Source organism: Cyanistes caeruleus, chromosome Z (assembly GCF_971803275.1).
Source record: "Cyanistes caeruleus chromosome Z, bCyaCae1.hap1.1, whole genome shotgun sequence".
In the NCBI taxonomy this organism is placed as follows: Eukaryota; Metazoa; Chordata; class Aves; order Passeriformes; family Paridae; genus Cyanistes; species Cyanistes caeruleus.
The window spans coordinates 80,681,253-80,707,102 of NC_141732.1; the positions used below are offsets into that span (position 1 = coordinate 80,681,253).

The window sequence follows — 25,850 nt, forward strand, 5'->3', positions numbered from 1 at the left end:
ACTCACAGGGCACCCACAGCCTTTCCTCAAAGTGATCACTGGTGGCATCTCGCACTCTGCTGCTTGTCCCCTGCGGGATAAAACTCTCCCCTTTGTCATGTTTTCCTTCTTCCACCCCCCAGAGCCTGGCAGAGAGCAGAGCTGATTTGGTGGAAGGACAGCCAGCATTGCAGATACCTCTCTTTTCCAGCTCTGATATCCTTGGTGAATCAAAAAAAAAATTGCAGGTGGCTCTGGGGAAAGTCTGGGAAGGAGGAAAGAAGGGGAGAAAAAAAACTGCACCATGTCTAGAAATTACCCTGGGAAAATTTGACAGCATAATCTCTGCAAAGCCTCCAAGAGAGCTTTGTCAGGCAAACAAAACTTGCTCCTCTCATTTCATTAAATCAACTGCAGAAACAAAACGTGGAGCACTGGTGCAATTAGAAGCGAAGCTTTCAGTGAAGCTGGGGTAGCAGCGATAGCCCAGAGGCAAAGCACAGCCATTCCTGTGAAATACCAGCTGTGATTCTCCATTAATCTAAAACTTTAATTAAACTAGAAGCTAAAAACCTCAAAATACATACAGAATCCCTGAAGTATGTCCTGACTGCTGAGTTGCTGGAAATTTTCTCCTCCAGGATGTAGAAGCTTCTTTCCATTTGGGAATCAAAACTTGTGTTGATCAAATTTAACAAGCACAGGCTGTTAAATAGCAGTTTATGGTACCCTCTCTTGCATTCACATGGGAGGCGCCTTGAGGTAAAAATTAACTAAATACCACGTTTTTTCCCCCATTTATGCACAGCCAGTGGATTCTTTACAAGTGCAGGACAGGCTGGAGTTCATTTTAAGGTCCTGGCCTTGTTCCTGTATTGTAATGACACACGGAGACCCAGGAACAGATGGATGGATGGATGGATGGATGGATGGGTGATGGCACAGGCCAGGGAGGAGCATCAGTTCTGACAGCTCTAAATGTCACCAGGACAGAGCTGGCTGTTGCTAAGTACAACCCCAGGTCCTGAATTTTTGCATGCAAAGATGTCCCAAAGACCTCAAATCTGGATTTCACTCCTGCACCACAGAGAAGCCACCACGTGCCACTGGCACAATCCTGGGGTCTGGCAGAGTCACTGTACCCTGGGAGTTGTTGCACTGGCTGTTTCTGCTGCAAGGGTTCCTACCTGAGTTAAACTAATGATAAATTATTCCAGGTGATAAAGCCATGAATAATTAACATTCCTGCAAATAGAACTGATTCTGTCCAAAGCCCTGCAGCACAGGAAGCGGGGACCAAGACAGCACCTTGCCACAGGGCATGGGGAACCACTCCAGAGATCATCATCTTGTGTGTGGCCAAAAACATCACCATGGAAAGCCCTGGGGTCAGCATAAAAGCCCTTGTATGCAGATGGGTGCTTGTAGAAAAGTCTTAAAGCCTTGGGAGATGCTGAGGATTCAAACCCTGGAGTGAGCCTGGGATGATGTGATCAGGGACTGGCAGTCCCAGCCCTGCCACAGGCAAGTCACCCACATGCTCCACACCTCTGCTTTTCCTCTGTCACCACGACAAATGTAATTGAAAAATAGAGGGAAGAATATTTTTCAAAGCTCTGGTACATGTCTAAGTGAAGAAGCTGCAGCTGCCAGGTTTCTAAATGCCAGTGGTTCTGTTTCTGTGTGGCTCAGAGCCCCGGTGCAGGACAAGCTCGAGTTTGGGCCAGGCTGCTTCCCTCACCAGTGGTGTCCCTGCGCTCAAGGTTTAATAGCTGGTTTGCCTGCAGGATTGCTCACTGGGGCAGGAAATGCCACAGGATTTCAGGAGCAGCAGCTAACACTCCGGAGGTGCCCTGCAAGCCACAATTCCAGATGTGTTTGGCTTGTTACTGCCTGGTGACCTGTAAGTCAGAAGTGTAACGTGAGCGCTGGCCCGAGGCAGGCAAAGGCACCACCATGCTTTGAAGCACGTCCTGCTTGCTGCCCTATTTGCCCAGCCTACTGCGAGGAGATCCAAGGAGCTGGAAGAAGATGGAAATCAGCAGGATTAAGGAAACACTTCAATCTTGCCAGAGAAAATCGTTCTTACTGCATCACTCCTCTGTTGGGGGCAGCAAGAAGGTGCCTCGCAAGGAGGCTCTGACCCACCCAGCCTCACCAGTTCTTCTGGACCAACCTGAAACCTGCAAAGCGCTTGCCAGCAAAGGGTTCAGCCCCAGAAACACATTCATACGCCAACAGTTTTCTCTCAGAGGAGTTTAGTTGCCCGTTATCCCATGGGAATTCACTCCTGCTGAAGTTTGGCAAACTTCTTCCAGTCTGATCTTTTAATCTTGTGTAGACCTCATGTTCATTGCAGAGGAAATTTGCCTCCAGGAGCAGGAGCTCAGACACTCTATAAATGTTTGATAGCTCTGACCACCTCTTCTGAGTTATTATTTTATTAAAAAAGGAGATTTATTATGGTTCTGGGTGACTTGAATTCACAAAGCTCACCAATATGGTATTTTTTTTATCTCTCATATCGGGTGTACCCAACAAATGTCACAGCCTTTAATAACATGCTTTAATTAATCCTGGAATTCTGAATGTGCTATTATCTTCATTTTTCAAAGAGAGGTCACAATAGTAAAGGAAAATCTACATTGCTTGCATAGGCTAGTCCAGGAGTCTGCGGCAGACCAGGAAATTAATCTCTTAATCATTCTGCCAATTTGACTCAGTGGTGAGAGCACAGACCTTTGACTACTTCAGCTCTCTGCACTGATGAAACTATTTCCTTTATCTGGGATGGCTTCCCATCTGCAAAACAGGAGCAGCTCTGATGTCCTCTGTGTATCTTTGGAGATGGCTGCTGAAAAGCACCGTGTACAGGCTCGGCATCCTGGTTACCAGCCTACCTGTCCCAGCCTGATGCCTCATCTTCTTGCAAGCTTCCTTCCTCAGTATCTGTAGGACAAAACCTGTTTGGATCCAAGGAATCCAAGGAAGAAGCCATGAGAGGCACTGCTCTGGTCGGTCTTGTTCCCTGTTGGGATGGAAGCAGTTCCAGAGGACTTGTCTCTCTCCCATCTGGTGACTCTGGAAGTTTTGTCTGTCAGCAACAACAAAATCCCACCACACTCCTTTTCCCCTCAGCAGGGACAGGTTCTTCCACCGTTTACACCCAGAATTAGCTGGGCTGCTGAAAGACCACTGATACTGTTTCAGATTAATACATCTCCACCTGGCCTTTTTCTCCACAGGGGACAAAAAAGCCCTTGTCAGCTTGGTGTCTGCTTTAAACCGAGAGGAAACAACTTTGCAGGGTGTTTATTCCTGATTTGTTCAAAGATATCTGGGATCTGGTGCTCCTGAGCTCTGATTCCAGCTGTTTATCAGCTCCTCTACGCATCCAGTCATGTTCTCACACAACAAAAACACAACCTGGTTTGCTAACAGGGGGCCACAAACTGAAAAGGAGGGTGGGAGGGCAAAAATGGCAGAGCAAGTGGCTAGTAGAAGATGCAAGTTCTGGAAGAAAAGGGTGAAAAAGCAGGAGCTGGAGGAAAGATGGCAGAAGCTGAAAAGCTGAAGGAGAGAGAAACAGCTGCAGATAAGCAGCAGCAAAGACTCATATGGAAAAATGAAAAAAAGGACATAAAACGTTTCCAAATGCCACAAAGTTTGTGAGCAAGAAAGGATGAGAGGTTTTACATGGATTCTTCATTTTCCTCCTCTGAACGGGACAGAGGAAAAAAATAATGAAATAGTTTTGACTATTTTTTATTTCCAGCAAGGAGCTGGTCAGGAGCAGCACCGTGGGGAGCAGCTGGGTCACTCCTACCTGTGCTCCTCATGTCACCCACTGTTCCTCCTGCATTAGGGGCAAGCTGGCCACTGGCATGGGGGCGGAGAGGTCAGCGAGATGTCCCTGTTCCCCACTGCCAAAACCCACCAACACCTTCCTGGGGACAGCCAGCCAGCTTCTGTGTTGGTGTTTTAAAATGGTGGTGGTGCTCTGGCCCCCCATTCCATGTGCTCAGAGTGTGGTGATCCAAGGAAGCCCAGAGAGGCAGAGGTGCCATGAAAATTATAGAGAATAAACCCTTTTACAAGACATGTCTAACTTCAGCTCTGCACACTTAATTCTGTCTGTGAGAGGACTCACAGACTTGGGACTCCAGTACTCCACAGATCATTCAACAGCTACCAGAATCTGTGCAAAAGAATATCAGCTTTTTAATGTTCACCCCACAGTAAAATACATTCAGAGTTTTATACTTGGTATCTAAATACAAAGAAAATAATTTTGCAGACATTTTCAGTTTGAAAGACATTTAATAAAGGTTTGCTGAAAGTTTTCTACAAATTTTCTTTGTGAAGATTTAAAAGAATGCCTGTGCATTATTCATGTTATAATAATACACTATTATATTGTAGAGGACAGACAATATTCTTGAATTAAAATTTCAAGCAGTTTGGATTGGATCAGATTTGTCCAAAAGAACAAAAAATCCATGGAGAGGAAAAAAACTTTAAAATACTATGTTTCTTGTAATTTCCAATTAAATGTTTTGAGTATCACTAGGGAGAGAGCTCTTCCAACTCAAATCAGGTGTAAGCATCCCAAGAAAATGTTTTTAGGGGCAACTGAGTGAGCTAAAATACCACAGTGAGTGATGCCCTTAAGAGTCAAGCATTAGTGCTTTTTTCGTAGTGGGAGGCTTTAGTACAGACTTGTTGGGCATTGACAGAATTAACTGTACCCTTTCCTGGTACTTTCTCTCTGCTTCCATATTTGATTCATGCTCTTTCTTCCTCTTCTCTTCCTCAGCTTTCTGGAGACACTGTTGATATGAAATTTGAGTCGTGAGCTGGTCTCTGTATTCTTTGGCCTTCTGTACTTTTCTGGAAATGCCAAATGAATAGGTTATTTAAGCAGTATGGGTAAAAAGAATAAACTGTATTTTTATTATTATTATGTAATCTGTTAGCATTCGAGCTTAGACTAAAGACCCATTCAAAGCTCCTTTTAACACTCAAGAATTATTGCCACTATTAACCAAATGCTAACCTTATGTTCTTCAGAGAATTAACTGCACTCTGTTGTATCCTATAAAGCAGACTGTAAAACCAGTGCTCAACCAGAGAGAGGGAAAGAACAGCTCCCTGAAATCAGCATGCCTTCCCTGCTCCTCACAGCCATGGTGAGAGGAGAGAGGGTGGGGGTACCAGGTCTCAGTCCTTCCCTGGCCTGGGCTCAGTGCTGCTGCTGACACCCATCCTCACCCTCCTTCTGAGAAGAACAAGTCCCTGCTGCACTGATATCCCTGGAAGTGGCTGTTGGAAGAAATCAATCTTCCATCCCACCTCAGGACTCAGGTAGTGCTTTCACCACCCTCTGGAGAAGCAGAGGAAACCTTACGTGTTCAGGCGCTTCTGGAGCAGGAGTCACACAGACACTTGGATGCCAACAGAGTAGTCAGGACTTGTGCACTAACTCAAGAGAGCTGAGCCACAAACCCTTCCTGACACTGCTGAGTGCCATCTCTGCTAAGTGGAGCATATCCCAGCTGCAGCCCAGCGTGTCTCCTTCACAAGGGTGACATTTCTGCCACAGACAGGAGATTGTTCCCAATAAAGCCCGCAGAGAACACAACAGATACCCGCTCGGGAAGGAGCTACTTGTATCCCACGGACAAGAGTGGAGACAGGGCAGGAATACAAAAGGGGAGTTAAGGCCCTTTGCCCAAGGCTTTGCATGACACCCAGAGGAACATTCCAGCTACTGCGTGTAAGGATCTGCTCATCCAGAGGCACTGTGAGGCACAGAGAGCCGGGTTACGTGCTGCAGCCTGGTGTTTTGGTGGCTGGGTTGTTCAAGGGATGTCTGTGGGTGGAGTTTAGCAATAAACCCGGACACACTTGTTCTCCTGGGGCAGGAACAAACAAACCTTTCATTAACCCTCCTCCCCAGACTTCTTCCACTCGTAACAACAGCTCAGAGTATGAGGGGATGTGTTTAGGAAATGTGATTGACGTGAGTCACACGATGATCCAAAAAGACCAACACAAGGATATCTGCCACTATTTTCTGAGGTCAGAATTAATAACTTGGTACCAGCTGCAGTATTACAAGTCTGCTATTGGGCAGTTTGGAAATGAGAAGATGTGTGGTGGGAAAGCCTCTCTAAATAGAAGTCCAGCCAGTGGAAAAAAAAGAAACAGCTTGCTCACGAGTTTAAAAGATTGATCTGCAAAGAAATGAACCAACGAGGTTAGAAGAAAAATACCTTATACGCTTTTCTTCTTCTTCACGTTCGAATTCTCTGATTGCTTCAGCCATTTTCTTCTTCTCTTCAGCAATCTCTATTTTCCTCTGTGCTTTTTTCTGCACTGAAAAACAAAACCAAAAATCCTTTTAGAAGGTAACAGCTCTGCTGAGCTTGAAGGGACAGTGAAACTGCATTTGGGCTCAGTAGCCTAAAAAGCAAGCTTTCAGTTTTGTTGCTTCTGAAGGGCCACACAAACAGCAGCAAGTGTGTTCTCAGCTTATTTGTTTCTCATCCACTCAGAACTGGAAATTTTTCACATTCAGGACTTCATAACAATATAATTAATAATAATGACCATTTTCCCATACAATCCTTACTTCCCTAGGCTTTGCTGTGGTGATGGCAATGGGGAATTAGTGTAAGGAATGCCTGTAGGAGTGCATTTGGGAACAGGCTCAGGGAGGGTCACATTGTTGTCCCCTCTATCACACAGTGTGTGCTGGGCCAGACGCTGTTACCAGCAGCAGGGTGTTGTACTGCCTCTGCCCAGTTGTGTGTTCAACCACTTACACTTCTCCTCCATCTGAGTCTGTCTTGTGTTCATGACATCTCTCAGCAGCTGAAATCGAGCCTCTCTCTCTTCTTTCATTTTCTCAACCCTCTTGGTCCAAGCCTGATCCCTCTCTTCCTTCAAGAGCTTCTCGTCTTCTCTTTCTTGCTCCTTCTCCCTCCTCAGCTGTTCAGCCAGATGATCCAGGTAAGTAAGCTGCTCCTTCAACAGCGCTTGCTGCAAACACACAGACATTTGCAGATCTGAGTCAATTAGTCCAAAAAGGCCTTTCAAAGCCTGAAGAGAAGTGGTGGCTCACAGCCAGTGTGGGAGCTGGGAGCCCAGAGCTCCATTCCAAAACCTGCCATGGGAAAGAACTGCTCAGAATTCTCTACCTGGCAAACAAACAACAGGACAAATACAGAGTGGTCCCTTTCACCACAGCAGCTCAGCTGCCTACAACACACCCATTTTACAGATTTTCCACAGCTGACCAGGCAACTCCAGTATCACCTGCATTAAATATAATCATATCATATCATATATATCACCTCCTGTAATTCTGCAGAAATGTGTAACACTGAGTTGATACAACTTTCCTAACCTACATGAGTTTCTAAACACCTCTCTCCTGTGTCCTAGACACCCTGAGACTCATTTGCAAGCTGAAGTTGGACAATCTAGTTGTTTTAACTTCAGGAAATGACAGACAAATCCACTGATTCATAGCATCCCCAATAAATAAAATATGAGAATTTGCATCTGTCTATATGTTGTTCTGAAATATTTAAAAGTTTTTTAGTAGTCATTAATTTACAATAAGTTAAATATTTCCTTTCTTCTACAGTTACAAATATTTCATACATCAGGTCCATGAAACAAAAACTAGTTTTCCAGCCTCTATTATGTCCATGCAGTGTAAGGGTGATAAAGCTCAATGAAATCAGCATGGAGGGACAAAATTCCAGGATTTCCTGAGAGCCCTCATTTCATTTATCCAGCCTGGTAGCCTTGCTGATTGCAAAGCAGGCTCTAAAGTGCTGTGGTTTTAACAGCTAATGGGTTTCTGCAGAGGTGCAGAGCTCTGGCAGGAGGAGAGGCAGCAGGCTGTTCAATAAAAGAGCTATCTTGTCCAGGGAGAAGGGCTTGTGTCTGTTCCCTATTACCCTGTGCAGTTCACAGGGCCACAGAACTAGTCTAGATGAGGTCTTGCCCCACAATTTCACAATGAAACACCTTACTTTTTTTGTTGTCATCTCAGCATATATCCTGTTGTGGTCCTGCAAGTCTTCTTCCAAGATTTTCTTCTCTTGGGCAAGTTGAGTTTGTTTTTCTGCATCAAGATGTTTCTGCTTGTCCTGCACTGCTTTGAGCAATAGCTCCCTGCATTCCTTCTGCTGATGTCGCCTCTTCCTCTCAAGCTCTTCATTTTCCTTCCTAAACTGGTGAAGATCTTGTTCCTACAGGGATGAAAGTAGCCAGCTTGTAAAAATCACTGCCTAACTTCAAACTAAGTGTTGGCTAGAGTTAGTTTATTGCAATACTGAAGTGCAAAGCCTTGCTGGCAACACAGAATCAGTATCATCCACTAGACATGGTAATGCTAAACATTTTAGCATGTCATTCGTTAGAATTCAGGATTTTTATCTCTAATTATCAGCTCCACTTCAATACAAAAGCTGTATTGTGCCTGGTGTTTCCCAAATGTTTCAGGCAGACAGAGTCATCTCTTTAGGGAAATCAATATTACTGCAGCAGTTTGATCTATATCCAAGTGTTCATAAGAACAGACAAATAACAGGGCCACGTGTTCCTGCTGTTTCTGTAGATATTATCTGTCCTGTGCCTGTGCTGGGTGTTCAGAGCATTGCATCTCTACTGGTCCTAAGGCTGCACTAAGTCAGTGACTGGATACTTGTATTCTGATGGGCAGTTGCTGAATTTCCATGGTTTCAAATCATCCCACTTCATATTGGAAAGAACTTTATATTCCACTTTATATTGGAAAAAAGTGCAGTGAAACTGAGCTCTTAAGAAACAATGACAAATCAGACATGGGTATTTGAGATCAAATAGGTATTTCTATATTCAAGATTATTTAGCCCCAAAAAAATTCAAAAGTAGCATCATTAAGTAACTTAAAAGCATAATTTCTGGACATCTTGCAATTGAATAAGTGTACAAGCACAACTGCACTGAAACATAGTCATAACACAGTATGTGACCATCCCTAGCATTGTATTATCTCAGAAACCAACTTCAGCTTTACAGGCACACAGTTTTTTGACAACCTGTTCTTAAATGTCTCTTTTTTAATGTGAATGAGTCTTTTAAAATGCTTCAGCAGGTTTGTCATAAACAGCATGTCTAATCTTCCCCATATGGAAGCAAAAGCTGCTCTCCCTAAAGAACATCCCTTTTTTATGCCGGACATAAAGCACCCATGGGTTCTTGCAGTTATTTCAGAGCCAAAGCTGACTTTGCATCTGCCTGAACTGTCAAATTCACCTTCAGAAGCTGGTAAAACAGCTTTGAAACTCAATATGTATATAATTTGAGGAATAGAATTAGTAATCCAAAAAGCTTTGAACAGCAAAGGTGGAAAGAAAGCAGAAGTGGTTAGCAGTCTGCTGTGCAAGTTGGCACATGTCTTTGGATGAATTCTGACACCAGTGAAGCTGTGTCGGAGCAGCCAAGGATAGGACCCATGAAGGTTTGTTCACTGGGGTAACTCAACGTCACAAATGTACAAAGAAGTGGTTGCCAACCACGCTTCTGCAAGCCAGGACCAAAGTGCTCTGGCAGAAACTCATGAAACAACAGTCAGGATGTCATGAAGTTAATCACCTTCCAAGAAATCACAATTCTTTTAGGGGAAAATAAGACAAAGGAGGAAGGCAACTAATATAAGTAATGCAGCTAAAGCAAAAATTGCTGTCTCTGCTGGAAGGATATCCACTTCTGAGATATCCTGGTGCACACATGTGGTCTACCATGCCAAAGGTGTGAGTTTTAATTCACTAAATATTCTGTTTTCATTGCAACAACCAGGAGAAACCTTAATGCACACTTAGCTGTCCATTCACCCAGATGAAACTCCTGGTCATTAGGGGCTACCAGTCTGCAATGAAAAACTTGTAATGAGGCCATCTGCTGCATCCCTCTTCTGCTGAAAATGGATTCATATTCCATACAGAAACTCTCCTTCAAAGAAAGCTTTTTTTTTTTTTCCTTTCCAGAGGCTCAACCACTTCATCAGAAATGTATCTCCTTGACAGAGCCGCAGGCTGCTGTCTCCAGGGGAAGATACAGAGTCTTCTATTCTAACAGTGCTTTTCTGAAAAGGCCAGTTAAGGAGCAGCATTCTTTGCCGGGGAGGTTTGGCAGTGCCTTAGAAGTTGTTACAAGAAAATAATTCTGTTCTACATATTTTTAAATAAGCAAAACATTATTCTAGCTTGGAATAAGGGCACTGTGGTTTCACAGCCAGCATTTTCCGAGCTTTAGATCCATTATTGTCTCCTTTTTACAAAATTTAGTATGTATGATGCCAGCAACCAGCTTCCAGTGTCTAACAGAGTATCCTGAGTGATCATTCAGCCTCTACATGTAAATAGCTGCAAAATGAAGACTGAGTCTGAGCTAAATAGCCTCCCATAATTTAAAGTCAACACAGAATACTGAACTAGCAAGCCACACTAAAGCCAGCAAAACCACAGCAAGAGAGATGGAAAACGATGATGAAAAAAGATGGTAGTGGCCAAACAGTTGGGCCAAGGTAGCCAAATGCCTCCTGTGATGTGTGCTCAACAGCAGCCAGGTCTAACAGGTGAGAGAGCTCAGGTACTGCTTGCTAATTTGTTTAAAATATATATATAAAATAAATATTTCAGCTGGGAAACAAGACTCTCCTGCTATCCTGCAGGAAACTGGAAGTCAAAAGCTACAAAGATACTTGGCAAAAGCTTTAAAATGTTTCCATTTCCCACAACAGCTCTGACAGACTGAGTGCCAAAACCCTTTAGGGTGCCGAGTTTCAAAAGATGCATTTCCCTCTGTAAGGAGGAATGCCTTTGCCACAGTTCTGGAAAAGAGGCTTAGCTTAACAGCACAGGCTCAGATACTAATGGAATCACTGAAGATACAAATAAGGTATGGATTAGTCTAAATGTCTAGTAAGCCTGTCATTAGAAGGGCCTTCTGCACAAGCCTGAATGCAGAACACTATGGAAATTACCAGCCTTTCAGCTTCCTTTTTGATCTCCTGCTTCTTCTCCTCTTGGCGAGCGGTGTGCACGGCCACCTGGGCTTCACGCACATCCAGCATCTCCCGGATTCGCGCTGCCACCTCCTGCGCCTTCAGCTCTGCTTGCTCATCCTTAGCCAACAGCTCCTTCTCACAAATCTCTTCCAACTTCTGCTCCTGCATCTTCTCTTCCTTTTTCAGGATCTCCTTCAGAGTCTGCTGGGCCAGCTGGCAGTCACCCAGCTCCTTCTCACTCTGTTTTTTACAGAGTATGCGAAACTCTTCACATCGGTTTCTGAAAGGCAACGTAAAAGGCTGTTTTAAAAAGTCTCAAAACAATAAGCAGGTCTGCAGGTGTGTGGTGAATGAAGGCCCCCAGCTCATCACTGCTCAAAACACAGCAACCCAGGACTCCCAGTTATACCCCTGGTCTGACACTGATTCCTTATAGATCCTAAGGAATCAGAGAGCCTGATTTGATGGAGGTTTTGACATTAAAGGGTTAGTATTTGAATTTGTAAAAAAAGCCTAAATCAGCTTCCTCAGAAGGGGAAGTGAAGAGGCAGCAGCAATCCCTGCTCCCTGTGACAGGGACAGCACCCAGGGAGCGGCTGGAGCTGTGCAGGGAGGTTCATATGGTGGGATATCAGGGCAAGGTTCTTCCCCCAGAGGGTGCTGGCACTGCCCAGGCTCCCCAGGGAATGGTGACATTCCTCAGGCTGCCAGAGCAGGGCCAGGAACTGGTCTGGAGGATCCTGGTGGCTCCCTCCAGCTCAGGATATTCTGTGAGTGTAAATGAACACACAGTACATACACACATTATATACCCAATGTGTGCCCTACATGTAGCTGGAACGTGGTGGGTTGTGTGCAAATATACCTTTTATTATTCACATATAAAACACATGCATGCCACACTTATTCAAACATCTAGGTTGGTCTCTGTTCAAATGAAGACTTACAGTAAGTTTGTAAGTCACCTGGAATCTCATTCGTATTCAGAAAATGCTGCAATGGTGGAAATGTGGGTTACACATGTGGGTTGAGCAGGAACCACTAGAAATTTATTAATTTTTTACGTCAAGTTCTGCAGGATAATTCAGACAAGTTGCAATAAAAGCCTGGAGAAGGTAGAAAGTCAAACAAGTAACGCAGCTCTCAATTTTCATTTACTCTCTGCAACTGAATTGCATATAAAAAGGTAACTTATCTTCAGTTGAAGAACACTGAACTAATTGCAGATTCTGCTTTTACTTTTGCAAACAAAGCGCTATTGAGATCAACACATGCCATCAAACAATATTTAATTTGAACAATCTGCAAACATTTTAATTGTGTTCTATAAACAGATTTTCATTAAGTCAGAATGTGAAATTGGCAGGCAAAGGTAGAAGACCTGCAAATGTAAAGGATCTATAAGCTCTAACAGACACATGTGAATGCTGTGAAGTGAAAAGATAGCTCACAATTTCATGCTGAATGAAACCATCTTCTACAGATTATTGAAAAGGTATTTAGGAATTCACAGAAGATATAGCCTGAATCCTGAACAACTTCATGGCAGCAGTAGTTACCTGCACAATGTGAAATACTATGACACTACACAAGCTTCAGCTGACTATCTTGTCAAACAAAAATAGTAAATATTCATCAGGCAACTATCTCAATGCTATTACCAATCTCCATATCAGGGCAGCTATTTAATTTTCAGAGCAGAGCTCTCACTACATTTTCTCCCTGTTGGCTTTCAACAGTTGCTGCCTCACATTTCCCTGGTGCAAGGACATCTCTCTGTTCATCCTCTCAGCTAAAGCACTCAGTGCCATGGAGCCTGTGCTGAAAGGTGAAGGGCACCACACACACACAGTGAAAGGGGCAGCACTGATGTGAAAACATTTCCATTCTGCTTGCTATTTGCTGGACCTGCCCCAGCCCTGAGCCCCCTGCCCTGGGCTGATTCCCCAGCGTGGGCAGCAGGGGAGGGGGGATTGTGCCCCTGTGCCCCTGTGCTCAGGTGAGACCCCACCTGCAGAGCTGCCCCAGCCCTGGGCAACACCAGCACAAGGACGTGGAGCTGCTGGAGCCAGCCCAGAGGAGGCCACGCAGCTGCTGCCAGGGCTGGAGCCCCTGTGCTCTGGAGGCAGCCTGGGAGAGCTGGGGCTGCTCCCCTGCACAAGTATTCAGGCTCCAGGGAGAGCTGAGAGCCCCTGGCAGGGCCTAAAGGGGCTCCAGGAGAGCTGCCCAGGGACTGGGGACAAGGCCTGCAGGGCCAGCACCCAGGCAATGGCTTGCCAGTGCCAGAGGGCAGGCCCAGCTGGGATATTGGCAAGGAATTGCTGGCTGGGAGGGTGGGCAGGCCCTGGCACAGGGTGCCCAGAGCAGCTGGGGCTGCCCCTGCATCCCTGCAGTGCCCAAGGCCAGGCTGGACAGGGCTTGCAGCAGCCTGCGACACTGGAAGGTGTCCCTGCCCATGGCAGAGATGACTTTGAAGGCTCCTTTGAAGGCTCCTTCCAATCCACACCATTCCATGGTAAGATGCTGTAGTTCAGTGGCAGTGCAGGCTGGTGAAAAGGAATGGTTGTTTTACCTCTTGGATAAGACAGGAACCTCCTGACCACTGTTTGACCCAGCAATAAAAGCAGAGAGCAGCACAGGGATGTGCATGCCATGAGCCATGGCACATTCCAAGGAGTGCCCCTGCCGCCCAGCAGGTCAACAAACGTACTATGTCATTGATGGTTTTCTTACATTTTACCACTTGAATCTATCTTTCATCTGCTGGGTGGGAGTTAGTGGTGATTAAAGACCACAACACTAATTAGTATTCATGAAAAACATATCTCTCAAATGTTGTGAGGCAAACATGCCATTATTAATATTTGAAATCTTACACCATTAGCAATAACTGTATTACCATAACACAATGGGTTCAAAGTTCTCTCAGCATTGAAGTAATAAAGAACTAGTCCTTCTTCTCTGTGATTATAAACTAATCTGATATTTATTGAATTCCCAGGAGGAAGTACAAGTTAATTATGTTCAGCATTGCTAAAATTTTAATATAAAATAACCCGGTAATTGCTTGATTTCATCAAAATAATTCCCTCAAAGCAGCTTTTACACCAACCCATAAACATCTGCTCTCCCAGATGGCAGGTTTTCTTCCTCACTTTGCTATCCTAAGCTTCTTAACATTAAAACTGTGCCTGGATGTGGCTACTTCCCAAAGACAGAACCTCCCCGGTTATTTATTCATTTTATGGCTGCAGCATGATGTTGCTGGGATAACAACATTCCCCATATGGATGCTTCTGATGTTACCACAAGAAAGAGGATGTGATATGTGTTTTATGCAAATTTTAAGACGTTGCAGTTTTCTTTAAAGTTACCAATGATCAACATGCCCTCAGGCTAGCACTAGCTGAGTCTCTTCTCAGACAAGAAGTAGCCTTCCCTGAAAATGAATTCCAGCAGGATTCCTGTGGTCCAAGCCTTGTCCCCTCTGTCACCTTGTGACTAAGGACTCCTCCTGGTTAACATCACTACTGAGAAGCTGTTACACCTCTATCCTCAGGCCATGGCAAGCAGCCCACAGGGCTGATAAAAGTGCTGCCTTTTACTGCTCTGGAATAACATCTGACAGTGCAGGTGCTCCTGTACCTCAAGGTTTGAGGTTCCGTGCCTGCAAAAGAGTGGAGCACCTTGCCTGGAGTTAAAGTAAATACAAACAAGTCTGTATCAGGTTTCAGAAAGACATTCAAAAGAGTTGTAAATACATGGGCAAAGAAAAACAGATAATCATGTGTGTAATAATCACTCACCTGCTACTGGATTGACTTGCCAGGGCTCCTGAGTGTGCCCTGGAGTAATGATCTCCAAAGCAGGTGTGTGCAGGAAGAGAATATGTTTTGTACCATTGATAAATGGCATTAAAACATAAAAATTAGCATTTATTTCATCTTTACCTCACCCTTTTTAATTTCTATTTTTTGCATATGTTTTATAATGTACACAACATACCAGCACAGTATATTACTATATATTTTTATAGTTGATAAAGATATTGGGTGGAGTGTTAAAAGTTTTCACAGCTAGGCAGGTGCAGTCAGAGGATTGGAGACCACTGCCATAGAGGACAGGCTGTGACACCATTACAGACTGCTGCTTGTGGATTTTCAGTAAGTGTTGGTCTCCTGAGCAGCAAATCCTGCTCCCAGATCTCTACCTGGACCAGGATGGTTTAGGAGGAAGAGTAACATCTAACAGCCAGACAAAAACAGACCTGGGGCTACTTAAACAAGACAAATACATGCAGATTGTGATATCAGAAGTTATTGGTCTAATCAGAAGTAATTACCACAGCAGAGACTTCCTTCTTACTGGAAAAGGACAAAGACTAAAATATAACTAAGCACATTCATGTCACAGAACTTTTGTCAGCTGGTGTTTTTCATAGTTCTGTTCTTTTACAGGAACCTTAATTTAAAAGTAGAAAGGGACACATCTGGAGGAACTAACCATGGAGTGTATTCCCATTACATCAGGACAGTCAAAGCGAAGAACTCTGCCCTGTAGGATGAAGATTTATTTGCAAAGATACCCCAAGACTGCCACTCACAATAGCTGTGAAGAGAGATGGTTTCACTGCCTCTAAATCCTCTGAAAACATGCAGCCAGCAGAATGCTAACAGTAAAGCTTCAACAACACTTTTTAGCAGGAGGCTGTGTGGTGTGACTATTGCTTAGATCCCAGAGCAGAGTGGGAAAGGTAAAAGGATAATAATAGGATGAAATAATCCCAAGTGACTGAGTGAACCATAGATCAACAGGGCAAAATTGGGAAGACAAAGGACCTGAGAAATTAAGACAGGCAACTACAGCATGAAAGTTCAAGTATGTGTCACCAGATGATGCAGTTCAGTGGTGTGATTCATTTTGCAATTAAAATGCCTAAAATTAGACATCTAAACAGGAATCTGCATATGTGCTAAATTCCCACTCTGATCAATGAGAACCTAATTAAAGTCAGTAGAGCTGGAGAGCAGTTCAACTGATAGGGCAGGATAAGCCTGTTTGAGGCTGACTTTAGGTTCCTGTAACTGTGCTGATTTCAGTGGAGTTTTAAATAGAACAGGAATGCAGATTCCCAGGGAATATGAAGGTACCAACACTCAGACCTTTAGGTGTCTACGTAACATCTCCTTGGTGTGTAAAACAATCTACAATACAAAATAAAAGACACTCCAGAAGCACCCCCTCCAAACTATTTTAAAAGTGTGCTTTAACCACTTTGTGTGATAGATAGAGAACAAACCAGAAGCTGCAAAAGGCCACATTTTCAAACCACCATGTGAAGTTAGGCAGTATGTACTTCTAACACCTGTCTAAGTCAATAAACCCCACATTTAAACAAACATTTACGTGTGGAATTAGTTAATTAGAGTTTATGCACAAGTGAGAGCGAATGTTGATTTTTATCCCCAGCCTGTGCACAGTGAGAAGCAGGTGTTGTAGATTTCACAGTACTGTGGGAGACTGGAAAAGACACTTCAAATTATCACAATTGAATAACATTATTATTTCTTTCATGCCTCTCTCAGAAAACCAGATTTCCAAGAATGGGACGAGGCAAATTTCATGCCAATGCCTCAGGTCCTAATAAGTACCTTGCAAGTTACTGCTTTCAGTCAGGAAGACTTGGCACAGAACTTCAGGCTGCATAAAACCTTAGCTGCTGCTGCTACTCTTGGGAAGTATGCAAAAAATAAAAACACCATCTTTTTGGACAATCTTAGCATTTTGGGAATCTTTGACATATTAGCTTAGCTTAGTAAGCTTGATTTAGGCCAAATCAATCTTCCACACACCCTGTTCACTCCAACAGTATAAAGCTGGAACAGGAATTACAATAAGGGTTGACTTGGCAAGTGGAAATGCAGGGATGCTCATGTGGGACAAGGAGGACACACTACACTTGCAAGAATTAACTACTTTAATTTTTTCTGTCTTACTTTCCAATCAGTGTCATCTTTCCTTCCTCAGTTTATTATTGCCACCCTCTTTTTAAATTGTCCCTATATATTTATTTTGGGCAAATTCTCTTTTTTATAAGGTATTTTTATGGCAATACCTGAACTGTTGCTCTCGTTTCTCAGCCACCACTTTTAGTCTATCCTGCTCCCTCTTCTCTCTCAGTAATTTTGCTTGTTCCTTCATCTTTACTTCTCTGTTCTGTGCATTTTCTTCATCAAGTGCTTCCACCTCAGCAAAGTGCCTACTTTCCTCTGCCTCCAGAAAGTCACGCAGCCTGTAAGGAAAACATTTGAATAAAAGCTAAATCAGTTCTTCTTTGATGAAGGACAAAGTTTTAGTTTACTTGTTATTAACACAAAGTGGATACTGGGCTCCTTTCAACACCTCCTGCAAATATCAGAGAAGTGAACAAAATTTTAATTTGGGGATCATTCCTGTTGTGTCCATCAAGGGAATCTTACAGCACAACATGAGTGATTCTGTCCAGGCAGTTTAAACTCCATATCTTACAAACCTACTTTCAGAGCTGCTTTATGACTTTAGTTCTCCATCCATCAAATTCTTCTGATTCTCAGACTACATTTGCCACCAGCTGATAACAATTAGATTTGGTACTATTGCTATCCTTTAGCACAGACACACAGAATATCCCAAGGTGGAAGAGAGCCACCAGGATCCTGCAGTCCAGCTCCTGGCCCTGCACAGACACCCCAGCAATCCCAGCCTGGGCACCCCTGGCAGCACTGTCCAAAGGCTCCTGGAGCTCTGACAGCCTCGGGGAGCCTGGGCAGTGCCCCACAACTCTCTGGGGGATGAACCTTTTCCTGATACTCTCCCTTCTCTCTGCATCTATAATTGTATCTTCTCTCAAACGACCTCTTGCTATTTTAGCACCACTCCACAGAACACTTCATCCTGAAATATCTTTGATGAGAAAATTATGTCAAATAGGCAGTTTTTAAACACACCATCATTTACTTCTCTGTTAATCCCAGCAGTGAGAAACCTGAGGCTACCAGGAATCACTGATTTCAGCCCAAATGCCACAGTGTCTCAGCAGAAAGGGACCTGGGGGGTCCCAGCAGACAAGCTGAGCACAAGCCAGCGATGCACCCTTGTGGCAAAGAAAGTCAGTGGCACCTTGGGCTGCGGGAGGAGGAGCACCGCGAGCAGGTCCAGGGAGGGCAGCCTTCCTCTCGGCGCTGCTGGAATCCCACCCCGAGTGCTGGCTCCAGCTCTGGGCTCTGCAGCACCAGAGGACACAGCCTCAGCCGAGGGAGCCCGGTGGAGGGACACTGAGGGACATGAGCATCTCTCCGAAAGGGAGAATCTCTCCTCAAGTTCCTTCTCTCCTGAGAGAGCTGGAATTGTCCAGCCTGGAGAAGAGAAGGTGCAGAGGGATCTTACCAATGTACACAAACTCCTGACGGGAGAGAATGCAGAGAAGACAGACACCTCCTCCTCCTAAGCACTGCCCAGTGACAGGACAAGGGGCCACAGATTAAACCATGTGGAATTCCAAATGAACAGAAGAAAACAGTTTGTTTTCTTTTTAATGTGGATGTGGCCAGATATTGGACAGGTTGCCCACAGAGGTGATTCAGTCTCCATCTGTGGAGACAAGCAAAACCCAAATGGGCACACAGTCCTGGACACCCTGCCCTAGGTGACTCCAGATCATCTCAGGAGGTTCCTTCTAACCCCAGTGGAACCCATGTACAATTCCCCTGAAGGCACATTACAGCAGGACTGACAGCCTTCACAACTACAAAGTCACTTGGCATGAAAGAGTGACTGAGAAATTATACACATGATTTTTTTCCCAAGATCCATACAGCACAATTCTGTTCTTTACATGGCAGCAATGTGCTTCACCTTTAATATTTTTTGAAGACTTCAGGAAGATTTTTATTTTTTTCAGCTGACTGTGCTGCTAAGTGTTATTTGTAGGACCTAAACATCAGCTTGATGAGTTTGCAACAAAATCCTCAGTGAAACTGAACTGGGAGAATTTCTGACACTTTGCTACCCAGAGAAGCTGTGGGTGCCCAGGGCAGGGTGGATGGAACTAGGTGATTCCATCCAGCACAAACCACACCAGAATTCTATGATCCTGTGCCCCATCTCTGAAAATGTTCCAGGCCATGTTGGACAAGACTTTGAGCAACCTGGTCTGGTGGGAAGTGCCAGGGGGCTTGGAACAAGATGAGCTTTAAGGCCCCTTCCAACCCAAACAATTCCATCATTTTATGATTATATCAAGGTATTTTTCATTCTCTTTAAAAATCAAGCAGTGAAAAAGTGTTGTATTACTATTTCTACCCTTCTCTGCAGACAGGAGGCTCTGTAGCTACAGGCTACAGAGCTAAGTGTTTGAACAATTATCACTGCCCGGCCCTCTGAGCACACACTGAAAACAGCAGGGGTGTTTTCAACAGCACTGGCTACTTGTTTGCTACCTCTCTCTTCTCACATCGATCTCCTGCAGGTACTGCTGCAGGGTTTCCCGGACCTTCCTCTCGGCAGTGCGGTGTAGCCACTTGTCCTCGCCGCTCTTGTGCCAGTCGCAGGCGTTGCGGTAGTGCCAGAACACCCGCAGGTCACGTTCTTGCTCACACTGCTCCTCCTGCTGCACCCTCTCAGCCAAAATCGCCTCCTCCACGATGTTTCTCTTGAAGGGCTTGGCTAGCTGCGAGAGAAAGGGAGTAGAGGAAGCGTGGACACCTCATAGTGCCCTCACAGAATGTGAAGGGGCCTACAGTGAATCCAGAGAGGGACTCTTTATCAGGAGCTGTAGTGACAGGACAAGAAGTAATGGGTACAAAGTCAAAGAGGGAAAATTTAAGCAAGATGTAGGAAGAAACTCTTCTTTTTGAGGGTGGTGAGGCACACACAAGTTTCCCAGAGAAGCTGTGGCTGCCCCATACCTGGAAGTGTCCAAGGCCAGGTTGGACAGGGCTTGGAGCAGCCTGGGACAGTAGAAGATATCCCTGCCCATGCCAGGGGGTAGGACTGGATGAACTTAAGGTCCCTTCCAACCCAAACTATTCATGGGTGAAAACACAAACCGTTAGTCTGTGTGGTTTTCAGTTTAATTTGTGACTGTACAAGTACTTAACACTAAATTATGAGTTCATGGTAATTATGGGGTGATCACAGAATCACTGAGGCTGAAAAAGAGCTCCAAGATCATCAAGTCCAAGCTGTGCCCGATCCCCACCTTGTCACTAGTCCAGAGCAGTGAGTGCCACATCCAGTCCTTCCTTGGACACCTCCAAGGATGGCCACTCCAACACCTCCCTGGGCAGCCCCTTCCAAGCCCTGAACGTCCTTTCTGTGAAGAAATTCCTCCTAAATTAGGCAAGCCTTGCCTATACCCCCACCCCACTTAGCACCGGGCTCCCCTGGACCCTTCACACAGCACACCGAGCTCCCCTGGACCCCTCACACAGCACCGGGCTCTCCTGGACCCTTCACACAGCACCAAGCTCCCCCGGGACCTTCAAACACAGCACCGGGAGCCCCGGGACTCCTCCCGGCCCGCTCCGGGGCTCCGGCCCCCACGTCCCCGCAGCTCCCCGGAGCGGAGCAGCCCCGGCGTGGACCCTCACCAGCGCCACCTCGTGCGGCGCGCAGCCGGTGAATTCCCGGCGTCTTTGGGTGTGAGAGCAGTGAGGGGGCTGTGGACGGGGCAGGGGCCGCGCCGCCATGGCGGATGGAGGCGCCGCCGTTGCTGAGGGGACGCGCGCGGGACGGAAGTGGCATCATGGCGGCGGGGGCGCTGAGGGGCTGTCCTGGCACGGCGGGGGCGCTGAGGGGCTGTCCTGGCACGGCGGGAGCGCTGAGGGGCTGTCCGGGGACGGCGGGAGGGCTGAGGGGATGTCCTGGCACGGCGGGGGCGCTGAGGGGCTGTCCTGGCACGGCGGGGGCGCTGAGGGGATGTCCTGGCACGGCGGGAGCGCTGAGGGGATGTCCTGGCACGGCGGGGGCGCTGAGAGGTATCCCGAGGTCGGGGGACTGTCACGGCGGGAAGAGACCCTCCAGACCACCCAGCGTGCCCCTGCACCCAGCGCTGCCGCTGTCACTCCGAGCCCACCACACCGCGGTACCTCGAGCCACAGCCCGGCGCCTCCCGAATACCTCCAGGGACTGCAACTCCGCTGCCTCTCTGGGCACCCCGTGCCAATGCCTGCCCCACCCCCCGTGTGGCAAAATGAGGAATACCTAAATTTTCTGAAGAAGGGGTGTTCTTTAACCATAGAACCATGAAGTATCCTGAACCTGAAGAATCATGAAGGGAACCACAAGAGGCCCTCTTCCCACGGCGCACGCCGTCAGGGACCCACAGAGTGCAGCCCCGGGTGCCACTGCTGGGACGCCAGTGGGGACAGGCTGGCACAGGAATGGAAAGGATTTAGGTTAATGAGTCTTTTCCTGGGAGAACTGGGGCTGCTCCCCTGCACAAGTATTCAGGCTCCAGGGAGAGCTGAGAGCCCCTGGCAGGGCCTAAAGGGGCTCCAGGAGAGCTGCCCAGGGACTGGGGACAAGGCCTGCAGGGCCAGCACCCAGGCAATGGCTTGCCAGTGCCAGAGGGCAGGCCCAGCTGGGATATTGGCAAGGAATTGCTGGCTGGGAGGGTGGGCAGGCCCTGGCACAGGGTGCCCAGAGCAGCTGGGGCTGCCCCTGCATCCCTGCAGTGTCCAGGCTGGACAGGGCTTGGAGCAGCCTGGGACACTGGAAGGGGTCCCTGCCCATGGCAGGGGTGGGACTGGGTGGGCTTTAAGGTCCCTTTCAACCCAAACTCTCCAGTGACTCTGAAAGGGAGTTAATGACAAGAATGGGATCCCTGTGCCTGCAGGTGATGGAGCAGTATGAACTGACAGCCCCCGGGTCAGGTCTGTCACAGAGACCTCCTGCAGCACACCCTGCTGATGCCAGGCTCTGCACCTGCCTGGGCTGCAGGAGGGCAGAAGGTAAAACATTGTGCATCACCAACTGCTTCAAGTTCATTGTCATCAAAGGAGTCACAGAAAAAAGCTGTGCACTGAAGCTTTGAAGCACACACATGCACTGCCAAGAACTTTGCCTTCTTGCACATAATCACTTTAACTTGGCTGATAACAAGTTGAAAAAAAGTAGTCCAGGGAAGAAAGGTCAATGTTTAACCTGGCTGTAAAGCTTGTACTCATCCAATTAAAACCCAGTGCAATTACTTCTGATGTCAGCGATGGGATCCTTGCACAGTCAAACACAGCAGTTTGATACACAGGATTTACACACCAGAGTATGTGTTATTCCACCATGGTAGTGCTTGAAATGGAATCTTTTGAGTTTATTTCAGTAGAGACTTAATGCTGTCATACTGTTGTCACTTAGTCTTTGAGATGTTTGTGAAAGGGAAACACCTTCACATCACTTTCCCCTGAAAACTTGTATTTGAGTGGTGGGAGGGCTGAATTTCTTGATATTTTGTAATTTTGCCTAGTATTTTATGGTGTCTTTAATGGGAAATGTTGCCTGAGTCTTAAGATCTACACAAAACCAGCAATCAGTTTTATGTGTAAGTGTACACACTTACTGCCATCTGTTTGAAATCCAAAAATAAACAGGGATGTGTGGATTCTCTAAAGCCTCATTCTTCTGTGAAGTCCCTCCACCAGCTCTGAGAACATTTCCTCCTGAAAAAGCTGGATTTATTCCAAAGACATTGCAGATGGCTTGTGACTTTAAGTTTATTTTAGATTAATATTTGATGACAAACCAGATTCTCCTTAATTTAGATGCCGAAGAGGACCCTGATCATTGGCTTTCCTCACAGGGAATGTATATAGCTATATAGGACATGGGATATAGGATATAGTCTGTTCTGGATTGGCTAGATTGAATGCTCTTTCCTGAAACCTCTCTCTAAGGAACAGCCCATAAACTTCATATATTCATGGAACCACAGAATCCCAGGATGGTTTGGGTGGGAAAGGACCTTAAAGCCTGTCCCATTCCAGCCCTGCCATGAGCAGGGACACCTTCTACTCTCCCAGGGTGCTCCAAGCCCCACTGGCAGGAGGGAAGGGGTGGGAAGGCGTAGAAGAAGGGCAGCATGTGCTGATGGACGGAGCAACTCCAGCAAACCAGAGCCCATTTTCAGGAGCAAAATCTGCAGTGGGAAAATCTGTCAAGGACAGTAGGGCCTTTCTGTTCTTCAAGGAAGTATGAGAAAGTGATTGGTATCAACTGATGGACAATTCCCTCTTTGTGCAAAAGAAACTTTGAACTTCTTCCTCTAGAAGGAAAATTAACTCTATTTAAGGAAACCAAAAAATCATCCCTACACCTCAAAAAAGACGATTTTCCCTACAGTGGCTGCCTATTCTGTTTGACTGGGATTGTGGTATGTACATGAGCCAGTGCTTGGGCACACCAGGCCCCTTCCCTCTCCAGGATCAAATGTCCTTCTGTCCTGCAGATGCCCCTGGCTTCCCAGGCTGGGGCTTTCAGAAGTTGCCAGTTCCTCTGTGGCTCTGAATCCCCCTGAGGTTTCCTCATTGGTCACACTCCACACCATCTCACCTTCCTCCAGCCAGGCTTTCTTGTGATTCTTCCTCCAGGCAGTTTTCAAAGTACTTGCTTAGGGAAACCATGACTCTTGGCTTTTTGTGTCTTTTGGGTACATTTTTTTCTGAGGGTTTTTTGGTTTGTTTTTTTTTATGAGGGATTTCCTGTTTGCTCAGATCCACATGACTGGCTGAGTCAGGAACGGGAGAGTCACATAAATATGCCTACAGTGGCATGATTTGCATCAGTGGCAGAGCTCAGAACTTCTACTGATGCATTTAAAAATATAAGTTAAATATAAATCTTCCCCTTACATCACTGTTTCACAGGCAGTTCCTGCCAGCTGGCACCACATGTCATGGTACAGAGCCACACAGGCCTGATGTGGCAGGAATCACAGAACCTTGGAATGGCTGGGGTTCGAAGGGACCTCAGAGTCACTCCAGTGCCACCCCTGCCATGGCAGGGCCACCTCCCACTGTCCCAGGCTGCTGCAAGCCCTGTCCAGCCTGGCCTTGGACACTGCAGGGATGCAGGGGCAGCCCCAGCTGCTCTGGGCACCCTGTGCCAGGGCCTGCCCACCCTCCCAGCCAGCAATTCCTTGCCAATATCCCAGCTGGGCCTGCCCTCTGGCACTGGCAAGCCATTGCCTGGGTGCTGGCCCTGCAGGCCTTGTCCCCAGTCCCTGGGCAGCTCTCCTGGAGCCCCTTTAGGCCCTGCCAGGGGCTCTCAGCTCTCCCTGGAGCCTGAATACTTGTGCAGGGGAGCAGCCCCAGCTCTCCCAGGCTGCCTCCAGAGCACAGGGGCTCCAGCCCTGGCAGCAGCTGCCTGGCCTCCTCTGGGCTGGCTCCAGCAGCTCCACAGCCTTCTCATGGCTGGAGCCCCCAACATATACACACATTTTTCATGTACCTTGTGCAGTTTCCCTCAGACAGCAGCCTCATGTCTTGGCTCTCATCTCTCACCATTGTGATTAATTTAAATTCATGCTGGCACTAAATTCTGCAGCCCAAGAGTGCCACAGATGTTTCATGGTGGAGCTTTAAGCACCACTGACTCATCATTCACATAGCTGTGACACAACATGTGTTTCTGTTGGGTCCATGTATCTCCCCGTGGAATTTAATGGCAGCAAGATGCAAGTTTCTAGGACTGGCACATAAAATTCAGGTAGTCCTTACTATTTATTTGACTGAGCTTCACGGGAGGACTGAGAGTTTTGAGTTGGAGGCTGAAAAGAGCTCAGTGAAATTTTTCAGCGCATGAAGGAGCCAGCTGATGGGATGGGTCTTTGTTTGGCTGTGGCTGGCAGTGTCGGCTGCGTGCATGAGTCCTGCTTGGTGACTGTGGTCCAGATGTGGAAGTGCAAAGATCAGAGCCCTTCCCCAACCACATCTGAGCCAGGTGCCATCCGACAAATGCTCCTTTTTACCCCAAATCCACATGGTAGAAGGGGCTGGGAGGATCAGCTGCTTTCCTCTCTCCACACCAAGGGGCAAGCAGAAAAGATATTTTTCTCCTTGCTTTCTCTCAGCCTTGAAAGATCAAAAGGTAACCACAAAAAGGGAACATGGTGTGAGGGCAAGGTGAATAATTCCAGCATGATTAGGACAGAGTAAAGCCTACTAGTGGATTTACAGTATTATTTCTATAAAGCTGCCTGTGGTCCTTCCCTACTTCCCTGCCCCAAGAGCTGATCCATCTCAGGAAACATCTCCTTAATCTCTCTGTGAGCTCCAGGTTTCACCAGGAAGACTGTACATCTCCAGGATGCTTTATCTGTGTTTTCTAATTGGAAGAGGATATCACAGAGAATCTCACCAGGCATCATTTGGGGTTTCACCACCCACATCCTGCCTGGCTGCTCTCAGTCACCAGTTCAGCAAGTGGGTGAGATCAGCAGCGAGGTCAAAATTCCCCTCCCAGCAAATCAAGAGTCCCTGAAGCAGAGCAGAGCATCAGGCTCCAGCTCCCTGCAGGCACAGCTTTGGGGTTGGGGCAGAGTTACCTGTGGTGGAGTGCTGAGGCGTGGCAGAAATCAGAATTCCAAGCTAGTGACATGGATCCTTGCACATGAACACTCCAGGGAAATGCTGCCCTGCTGAGTTCTCTGACAGCATGGGATGAAGAGCCATACACAGTCCTTCCCTTCCTAATCCAATTCCAGGCAGCAACAATTTCCCTACGGCAAAAATATGAGTATTTGTGGTGGGAAACACACTGTTTTTCATGC

The 25,850-nt window shown here is 46.5% G+C and overlaps 2 protein-coding genes and 1 long non-coding RNA gene across 5 annotated transcripts in view; 1 reads left to right on the forward strand and 2 right to left on the reverse strand.

Annotated features, from left to right (window-relative positions):
- Nucleotides 1-25,850, forward strand: part of ELAC1 (elaC ribonuclease Z 1) — a 511,775-nt gene that overhangs the window by 316,101 nt on the left and 169,824 nt on the right. The window lies entirely within an intron of this gene.
- Nucleotides 4,280-20,828, reverse strand: CFAP53 (cilia and flagella associated protein 53). Of its 3 annotated transcripts, XM_086867550.1 has the most exons (9): nucleotides 20,677-20,820; nucleotides 20,286-20,399; nucleotides 19,525-19,754; nucleotides 17,163-17,339; nucleotides 11,024-11,327; nucleotides 8,028-8,246; nucleotides 6,807-7,023; nucleotides 6,255-6,357; nucleotides 4,280-4,869 (listed from the first exon to the last, which is right to left on the reverse strand). In XM_086867550.1, the coding sequence occupies exons 1-9, from the start codon at nucleotides 20,773-20,775 to the stop codon at nucleotides 4,647-4,649; spliced, it is 1,686 nt and encodes a 561-aa protein (XP_086723676.1). In that variant the 5' UTR covers nucleotides 20,776-20,820; the 3' UTR covers nucleotides 4,280-4,646. The 3 variants fall into 3 exon arrangements, with proteins under 3 accessions (XP_086723676.1, XP_023799726.2, XP_086723677.1); XM_023943958.2 differs by lacking the exon at nucleotides 20,286-20,399 and having other exon boundaries at nucleotides 20,677-20,828; XM_086867551.1 differs by lacking the exon at nucleotides 20,286-20,399 and having other exon boundaries at nucleotides 20,566-20,799.
- LOC147648629 (uncharacterized) lies at nucleotides 24,783-25,799 on the reverse strand. The gene is made up of 2 exons (XR_015280272.1): nucleotides 25,626-25,799; nucleotides 24,783-25,152 (listed from the first exon to the last, which is right to left on the reverse strand). It is a non-coding gene; the product is annotated as an uncharacterized LOC147648629 (long non-coding RNA).